General features: G+C 51.9%; 1 protein-coding gene across 1 annotated transcript in view; it reads left to right on the forward strand.

Annotated features, from left to right (window-relative positions):
- PLXNA2 (plexin A2) overlaps nucleotides 1-9,794 on the forward strand; it is a 249,898-nt gene that overhangs the window by 21,227 nt on the left and 218,877 nt on the right. Inside the window, 1 exon segment of the mRNA XM_025212958.1 lies at nucleotides 7,542-8,817. Coding sequence (XP_025068743.1) covers nucleotides 7,630-8,817 — 1,188 coding nt within the window. The 5' untranslated portion in view covers nucleotides 7,542-7,629.

A 9,794-nucleotide genomic window follows, 5' to 3' on the forward strand; every position in this document is an offset into this window, starting at 1 on the left:
GGATGGAGGGTGAGATGGGCCATGAGAGCCACACTGGGCTGTGGAAACCTAGTGAGAACGGCTTGGGCCACCTGCGTGTCTGGCAACGGCTTTCGTGCCGGCTTTCAGCAATGCCAAGTCCAGCCAGAAAGCAGAGAGGGAGGATCTGAAGCCATGGTGGACGAGATGCGTCTGAGCGTGGTTCTGGATGCGATGGGGAGTCTCTCCGAGGATGCTGTGCTACACCCCTCTTCCTCTGTAGGCAGAATGTGGTGCATCCCTTTATGTAACAAACTCGACCCCAGATCCCACGCTGCTCCGTTCATAAAACACACTGAGCGTCCTGGTAGAGACCCATGAGGCTGAGGGTGCGATTCCTGCCGTTCACCCAAGCAGAGAGGTCGGTGCAAACCGTACTGAGGGTAAGTGTGTGACTGTACTGAGGATAAGCAGTGACTCGGATACTACAAACTTGCAGTGCTATAGCAATGCACCTCCGTTTACCAGTGATGTAACTAAGAGTGCAGGGTCTCAACACAGCACCCTGCACACACTTGTCTGGATGGAAATGACCCTACACAAGCCAGAGAGACGGCATTGGGAAGCCTTCCATAGACACCGGTCATGGAGCAGCCAGAAAGCTGCCAACTTCGGTGAAAGCTGAGCCTGCCCCATCTATTTTTGGGGGGAAAGGGGAGTCCCACATCCAGACACCCATGGAGCAGTAAAAGATGGAGGCGAAAGACTGCAGGTTTGTGGGGACAGCAGCTGAGTTGGGGAAAGCGGCGTATTTCTAGCCCGCAGCTACGACAGGGAGTGATCGCAAGCCAAACATACCCTTGTTAAGAAGTCTGCAGCTTAGTGAAGTGAATGCAGCTGCTGCACCACAACACGAGAATTAGCGTTTGGTTTTTTGGGGCCCATCATTTACTACAGGAAATTCTCCTTTATTTGTGTTTTTAATTTTCCTTTTTTTTTTTTTCTCATGTGCACAAAATACCACTAATGACAAACTGTGGTGTCTGGGCCTGAGTGACAGCTGAAATAAGAGAAATGACTAATCAGGCCTCCTGCAGCCCTGTCACATGGAGCTTAAATGAGCCTTTTTTTTTCCTTCCCCCCCTCAATGAGAATCATGGGCATTTGAATAATAATATTATAGTCTCCATTAGGATGACAGTGGGGGAAAAAAATCAGCTCAGACCCATGATTATTCCTTCAATCTAATAATTATTTAAATACCAGATAACTCCTTTCAGTCTAATTGAGGCTTTTCAGCTGCTGGGGTTTGTATTGTGTCCCTGAATTTCCTCTCCCTTCCACCTTGCATTACCAAATGGATCCAGATTGCTTTTAAGGTCACTTTTGAGGCTAAATTATACCCTGTGCAGCCACTCACAAAAAAAGTGGTCAGTGAGTATTAAGGATCCGGGTTAAACTTGCCTGCGCCAGCCCTTCACACTCGGTGTTTAACTCCCCAGCTGGACCCGGCTCTCGTACCTCTCCACTGGCTCGCAGCTGCGTTTCGAATAGCCGTCTATTTGGCTTTATCAGTCTCTGTGCTAGACAGGCCACCTTCTCTCTCCCCTAGCCTATCCCTTCATACGTTGGCGTTCATCCCTGGAGCCGGATGAACTTTTCCAGCAGCTGCTGGCCTCGGGGATTGCTACCCAGCACCATTCACTCTCCGCAGCCTTTAAACCTCACCTGAAAGCACAGCCCTTTCTTCGCGGCTAATGTTACCCCTCAGCGGATATTCACATTACCTCTAAAACCCCCTTTTGCAGTTGAGTTTTGAAAGGCACGGAGGAAAATCAGGACCATGTTGAATTGGATTGCAAATGGCAGCTCTGTTTTGCAGAAACTCCTGAGGTTTTGGCGTGTGCTTCTCCTCCGTTTGGCCTGAAAGCATGGGTTTTGCTATTGGGTTATCAGCATTTGCAGGTTATCGGCCACGCGCGCGTGTCTGAGAAGCAGCTGGTAGAGTTGAGAGCCTTCTCCTGAGCACAGGCTCGGGAGACCCTTCAGTTTGCCCTTTGGAAGCGGTGCATAGCCAGGAGGTGGACAGCATTTAAAAGCATTCGCTTCAAAATAGCATGAGATTCGGGTTGGGATAGAAAAGGTCAAACTGCGCTCGGGCTCTCCGCTGAAAGTCTGCCACTGTTGAAATCAACAGGTTTTTGGAGAACAATTTAGTTCGTACAAAATGGCACTTCCGTATTGTTTGTGGTGTTAAAGGTTTGCGATCTGCTGTTGTACGCCGTAAATGAAGCAAGAGCGGATGAGCTGGGGTTATCGCTGGCCCTGCCTTTGCTCAAGCCAGTGGCGCTAAGGGATCAAACCCCTTGAAGGGCTTCAAAATAGCAGAGATGGGTTTTTTCCAAAAAGAAAAATCTATGTTCTTATCATGGGTTAAGTAATATGCAGTAGCTGGCATGATGTAAAACACAGTGAAAACAAGACAGTACCTATTTTGGACATATGTTAAGGGGTCTAGATAAGCCCTAAGCTCCTTCATGCTCTTTATCTTGACCTGCTAACGTGAGAGAGCTTCGGGCGCTGCCTTGCCTTCACTAAGATTACACCTTGTGTTACTCACCATCTGTTAGCCAAAATGTGGTAAGAACATAAGGTTTTTCTAGCAGAGCTAGGCCAAAGGGAGAGAAGCACACAACTCCTTTTGCATCTCAGCGGGATGTCAGGTAGGGGCCGTGTTGCTTCCTTGGAAAACTGAAGCCCTGGCTCCTTGGTACCATACCGCTGGTCTCATTTCCAGGACACCAGCAGTGTACCTGTACTTAAATAATCTTGACGTACAGTTTGTTCGATGGCCTATATTAGCTTTTGCCTTCCCTTCCCCTTTCTGAGTTAGTGGCGATCACTGAAGCACCCGTTAATAAGAGGAACCCCATATTTTGGGGGGCAGAATACAAGCGATGTTTTACCTTCTGACAATAATCAAGACATTATTTTTTGTCTTTATTTGGGATGGCAACAGTTTGCAAGTCTCGGGTTGGTTTATATAGACACACACTGAACAGGAAACTCTTTGCTGCCTCGCAAGAATTCCTCGAGTCCATCTGAAATGTAGTGAAGAGCTATATTTGCCCTCTAAACTTCCTAGAAACATGGGAGTCCTCTCCCATAGGAGCCTTTCTCCCCCTGACAAGGGGTAGAGATGAACAGAGAGCATTTTAAAAAATGTTTTTAAATGAGCTATCTTTAGTGGGGCCTCTAATTTGGCCCCGGAGATGACCGTTTCCTTAGAAATCCCCTCCTCACATCAATGAGCAAAATTCCCTTTTCTCCAGCAGCATCCCCGTCATTAACTCTGTTGTACCGGATAAGACCAAAGGGTGTTGGGCCGTGACACACCACAAAGGAATGAAATTCAAGCTTTCACGTGGGTCCCCACGGTATGTGAGGGGGTGGCCGATCAGCTCCCTTTTTTTTTATCCATGATCAGATCGAGCAAACTCGAGTTTTTTCTGCAGGCTGCCTGGAGGTTGCTTAGGGACCCCTGTACCTGCATGTCTGGCATCGGTTTTAATGATTTATTTTTTTCTCTCCCCTCTTGTTCCTTTCCCACGTGTAGCTTTCTGGCATTTCCTTTAGTCTAAAACAAGGCAGGACATTGCTAGCCTGCCTCTCCCTGCTAACTACTCCGTATCTTGTGTCAGGATGTGCTGTCATTTTATCCGAGAACAAAGCTGCCCTGGAAAAGCACGGTGCCTGCAATCAGGTCATCGGTGTTTATTGCGGGTTATCGGTAACTCCTGCGTGCCTGAGCGGCAGCTCGCAGCGTGGAAAGCAACGGCTTGGGAGCCGCTTGATTCTGCCCGCTGGAAACACTCTGTGGCCAGAAAACGGAAAACTTTTCAGGACTTTCACTTGGGATTTTCCTCTCATTACATTGCCGAGCGAGGCAGAGTGGAAAGGTTAGCTGGGAACCCTGACTTCTGACTCCCTCCTGCTCGGCGCGTGGAGGATCCTATACTTCTGCCATGGTCTTTGCTGCGTAATGGGAATGCAGCTTCATTTGCATGGTGGCCGGGAAAGATTCAAGACCGCCGCCACCAAAGGTAGAAAGCAAGAGAGTGCCAATAAGCAGCAGGCGAGGCGGGGAAGAGCATCACCTCGCTGAACCGGGAGCTTGTTATTGCTGCCTGTCCCCTGTCTTCTCGTTGACACTAAGACGAGAGACTGCAGCTGGGGACAAAGCTCCCTAGTCACCTCTCAAAGGCACCTGTCTCTTGACTTCTCCGTGATAACAAGCTTAAAGAGCAGCCCTTCGCGTAGGAGCTGTGTGGAGATTTGGGCAGCCTAAACCATTTAAATACCCAAACTGAGATCGGAGTCAATCAAAGCTTTGCCTGCTTGACAGCAAAGGGAGAGTCTTGCATTTATTCACCGGTGCAGGCAGCAGCAGAGCAAGCTTCCTCGCCGGGACGTGTGATGCACCACGCTGGGTCAGAGGCATTTGGTCCTTGGCCTCCAAGCCTAGGGACAGACATTGAACATAAACCAGTTCAAGGGTGATTCATAAATTCATAGACTGTAGAGTCGGAAGGGACCACAAAGGATCATTGTGTCCGACCCGCTGCCCCTGGTTTAAACCTGTAACAACAGTGCACATAAACCAGTGTGAAAATTAGCTGAAACTGGTTTGAGATAAACCTGGTTGAATGTAGTTATCAGGCTTAACTGATTTGGGTCAAACCGATTGTTGCAAAGTCTGTGCCAGACCCCTGGCTTTCCCCAGTGATGCAGGGTTTCTCGCACTGGTGTGATGGCATCGGTGCAAGCTCCTCGCACAGGAGCGCAGTCTTGGTGCATATCGGTTTGCACCATGACCTCTCCCCGCTACCCCACATTAGTGCAAGTTACGGATTGCACTGGCGCCATGCGTCTGTGCTGGGGGGGATTGTACTGGCTAACCATGCTTAGGTAGCCACAGTGATGACCAACACCATGGGTAGCAAAGCCTATTGGTAGGCAGACTGGGCTCATAGGCAGTGCTGGCCTAATGGCCAGCATAACCATCGCAGAGTCAGTTTTGGCTCTGATATGTGCAAGTCTGAGCCAGCTTTTCTCTGCATCTTTCTTTCCCCCTGTGTAAAATCAGGCGCAGGACACTTGCCCAGCTCTGCAGAGTGTGCTAAGATCTCAGAAAAAAACATTGGGTCCAAGTTGAGTGAAAAACCTTGTGTGCTGCAGTTGCTAGAAGCATTATCCCCAGCCTTTGCTGCTAGTGCTTGTTGTTTTTTGGGGATGTGCCTCTGGGCTGGACCTCACTACCTGGCCTGCTGCTGCCTTCTCTCCTTTCTTTTTCTTCAGCCTTATCCTACACTTAATCTTGGATTGCTCCAAACAGGTTTACACTGAGCAAAGGGGCAGTGGGCAGCTCCTGGCTGGTGGGGCTGACGTTTTAGCGCGGTGGGCTGACGGGGCTGGCTGGTCCAAAGAGGCGAGCCCCAAGCTGCCGGGACAAGCCCGTCCTGCTCCTGGGTGTCACGTTAAGGTCGTGGAGCACTTCACTTCTGGCATTGCTTCGCTGCCAGTTAGTACCTGGGGTTGTGCGTGTTGACAGCTGCAGTTGAATTAGGGACTCATTCCAGAGAGTCGTTTTGTTGGACTCTAGGGCCTGTCTGTTTTGAGAGAGGGGCCAGCATCTGTCATGGACATCAATGTAACATGCACAGGAGTCGTGGGGAGCCAGTTCACATTAAAAAAACCCAGTGGCCAGGCTCGAACATGTTGCCTTCATGAGACACCTCCTGGCAGGTGGTTTGCTTTGGGAATCTAGCTACTAGCTCCTTTTGTTTGCCGTAAAACCCAAGCAGTTACATGCATTTTGTCCTCCCGAGGCCCCTGGATGGGAGGGACGCAGGGATCGTCTCCAGTTTGAGGCACGGAAAAGCTAAGTGACTTGACCAAGGTCACCCAAGCGGTCTGTGGTTGACCTGCATCTCCCAGTCCCAGCCCCTAACCATTTCTTTCCTAGTCGAGCTGCTGGGCTGTTTGCACCTGGAGTGCCAGGCTTCATCTTGAGCCAGCAGAAGGAGCGCTGGCTCCTGCGCACCCGCGGCTTCTCCTCGTTCGGCTTTTGTGAAACGATTTGCAGCCAGCACGCTGTGCCACAACCGCGGTGGTCGCGAAAGGGGACCTTTGCTATTGCTACCGAACCCACTACTGCATGTTCAGCTTGTTCTGCCGCTGCAATAGCCCGAGCAGGGCTGCACCAGGTAGCTTTCAGCAAGGAGACCTGCCGAGCCCTTGCAGTCCCGCTCTCGGAGGTGAGCCTGTGTCGCCCAGATGAGATCCCGTCTCCTTTGCGGAGGCTTTGGCGTGAGGGGGTCTTGACAAGGTGTGGGATGATTTCAGCAGCTCGAGGTTGTGTTGGTTTTCATTAAGTGTTCGGTGAGCGAGACCACGGTCAGCTCTTGGGCACCTTCATTTAGGGCAAGAGGAGGCTGGCCACAGGGAGGGGTGGGGGGTCATTTGGCTTGAGGGGTGCCCAGCGGCTGAGCCTAGAAACGTGCTGCCAACTAACGTGCACCCAATCCCATTTGCAGAAGTGACCTGGTGCCTTGCTCGTCCTGCTAACTTCCTAGTGCTTCTCGGCTGAGGAGCAGGTGCCGATGTCGCTTCTGCAAACGGGGCTTCGTTGCAGCCGCTTGGGTCCAAACTCATCCCACTGCTCCTTTGCTTTCCTCTCTCCCGCTGTTTCCCATTAGTCTCCTCTGTGTTGTTCACCCTGCCTGCTTCTAGCACGCGCCGCCTTGGTGGTTACTTTTCTCCACCTAGCAGAGCGTGGAGACCTGACATAGGTCTGTGGGCTCTAAAATGAGACCATTGAGCAAAAATAATCACCCAGAAATGCCAAGAGATCACATCCGGGGCATGACTAAGGACAATGGAAGTTTTGCAGAAACCGCTTTGCTTAGCAAACTCGAGGGGCTTGCACAGGTAGGATTCACGTCGGAGAAGCATCTGACTTTGTGAAATGGTTAGGGGTCCCCCGGGGCAAAAAGTGCTAAATTGTGCGTTACTCTGCAGAGGGAAGGGGGAGGCAGCAGGAGTGCAAAGCACCGTTGCACAAATGGACAGGGCGCTCGCTTGAGACTTGTATACGTAAAGGCAAAATAAAATCCAGGTCCTTCCCTCCCTTCCAGTGCTGCATCCTACAGAGGGGGTCCCCTTATCCCGGCGGGGCTGGCTGATGGCGGGGTGCAGCCTCCTTGTTGCAGGCCTGAGGATGGTTGTCCCCTCGGGCACCATGAGGCTGAATGCTCAATGCAGAGCACATTATAAACAGTTAAAGCACATAGCGAATTAACGCACGGAGGCAGAACCAAATGGCAAGACAACAAGCCTGAACTGTTTACCAATAAGTTAGGAGACCTGCTTAATTCTTGCTGGGCTTAGAGACGTCCTCGCTTTATCTCAAGGACTGTATAATTAAAAAACCTCCCTTGAATTATATCTTCAAGGCACTCCAGAGCTAATCCTCTGTCTCTGTTTTTGGTTGTTGTTTTTTTTTTTTTTATTATTTCCTCCAGAAACATGTGAGGTACATTGCCGGGGCAAGCGACACGTACAGGGAGCCTGGAAGTTCACCCTCCCCTTCCTCCTTTCCCCCACCCCAGGATGGATCAGAGGAAGAGCTGGCCTCGGACACTGGACTCCGACGGCTGGTCAGTGGCTTTCGTCGTCTTGGTTTTGGTCCTGCTTTCCCGGAGCGTGGCCGGCACTGCCCTCTTCAGCACTTTCCACTCTGAGAACAGAGACTGGACTTTTAACCACCTGACCGTCCACCGGAGCACGGGGGCTGTCTACGTCGGAGCCATCAACCGGGTTTACAAGCTCTCGGGCAACTTGACCATCTTGGTGGCTCACAAGACGGGCCCGGAGGAGGACAACAAATCCTGCTACCCGCCTCTTATCGTGCAGCCGTGCAGCGAGATCCTGACCCTCACCAACAACGTCAACAAGCTGCTGATCATCGACTACTCGGAGAACCGGCTGCTGGCCTGTGGGAGCCTCTACCAGGGCGTCTGCAAGCTGCTGAGGCTGGACGACCTCTTCATCCTGGTGGAGCCATCGCATAAGAAGGAGCACTACCTCTCCAGCGTCAACAAGACCGGCACCATGTACGGGGTGATCGTGCGCTCCGAGGGCGAGGACGGCAAGCTCTTCATTGGCACGGCGGTGGACGGCAAGCAGGATTACTTCCCCACCCTCTCCAGCCGCAAGCTGCCCCGGGACCCGGAGTCATCGGCTATGTTGGATTACGAGCTCCACAGCGACTTTGTCTCCTCGCTCATCAAGATCCCCTCCGACACGCTGGCCCTCGTCTCGCACTTCGACATCTTCTACGTCTACGGCTTTGCCAGCGGCAACTTCGTCTACTTCCTGACTGTCCAGCCCGAGACCCCCGAGGGCGTCTCCATCAACTCGGCCAACGACCTCTTCTACACGTCCCGTATTGTCCGCCTCTGCAAGGACGACCCCAAGTTCCACTCCTACGTCTCTCTGCCCTTTGGCTGCGTCAAGGGGGACGTGGAGTACCGTCTCCTGCAAGCCGCGTACCTCTCCAAGCCGGGCGATGTGCTGGCCAAGGCCCTCAACATCGCCGCCCAGGAGGATGTCCTCTTTGCCATCTTCTCCAAGGGGCAAAAGCAGTACCACCAGCCCCCCGACGACTCGGCTCTGTGCATCTTCCCCATCCGAACCATCAACACCCAGATCAAGGAGCGCCTGCAGTCCTGCTACCAGGGGGAAGGCAACCTGGAACTCAACTGGCTGCTGGGGAAGGATGTCCAGTGCACCAAAGCAGTAAGGAAGCAGCCCTTTGCCATGGTTGTGTTGGAGAAATGCAGCCCTTTTGTGCAGGGAATTAATCCTGGCACTGCTGGGGTGTGGAAGGAGCGGGCCTGGGGGTGGGACGCACCAGGCTGGGATTCAGTAGATCGGGCTTGCCATTCTCAGCCTTGCAACCAGCTCCCTTCATGAGCCTGGGGATGTTGCTTGATCTTTGTTCTTCAAAGATGAAACGGGGATGATAATGCTTTCCTACCTTCACCCTTCATGTTATGAGCTCTTCGGTTATTATGGTGCTGGGGACCATACATCTCTAGTTAGAGAGATAAAAGGGCACAGCTTGTTAGAAGCGCTCTGCTGTCTCCAGCTCCCGGTTCTGGCTCCAAACATCAGACTAACCTCAGGGAAGCCTCCCGCCCCATCCCACAGCAGGAGACAGAGTACAAACGTGCTGTCAAGACAAATGCAAATGACAATGGTGCCTTGTGCTGGTATTTAGCTGGTTTCTTAAATCTTGATTCATATATCGATTCCTTTGGGGATCGCGTGGAAATCCCCGAAGGTCCCTTCCACGGCTGTGAACTCTGCTCAGCTCCCTGGGACTAAGGGCTCATGGGGGTTAAATGGGGAAAGAGAGGATGGGGCCAGGGTAGGACCCAGGAGGATCATGGGACAGAAAGCTAAATTATCTCCAGCCAGGAGTGACTCAAAGGCATCTGGCTATTTTATTCCAAGTTCATCAACCCCACTCCCTGTTGAACGGGGAGGTAGCTACAACACACTAATTAGCATCTCTTCTTGATTGGGCAGTCTCAAGCTGAACTGCAAAGCAGGGTGGGTTTGGCATCCTGACCCCCTTCTTGCAGTGGGGAAACTGAGTCGCAGTGAGGTGAAGTGACTTGTGCAAAGCTGCGCAGTAAGTCAGTGGCAGAGATAGGAGCAGCCCCCTGGCTTCCTGGTCTTCCGTCCATTGCCCTGTCTGCTGGACCAGG

Source organism: Alligator sinensis, unplaced genomic scaffold, assembly GCF_000455745.1.
Source record: "Alligator sinensis unplaced genomic scaffold, ASM45574v1 scaffold1499_1, whole genome shotgun sequence".
NCBI lineage: Eukaryota > Metazoa > Chordata > Crocodylia > Alligatoridae > Alligator > Alligator sinensis.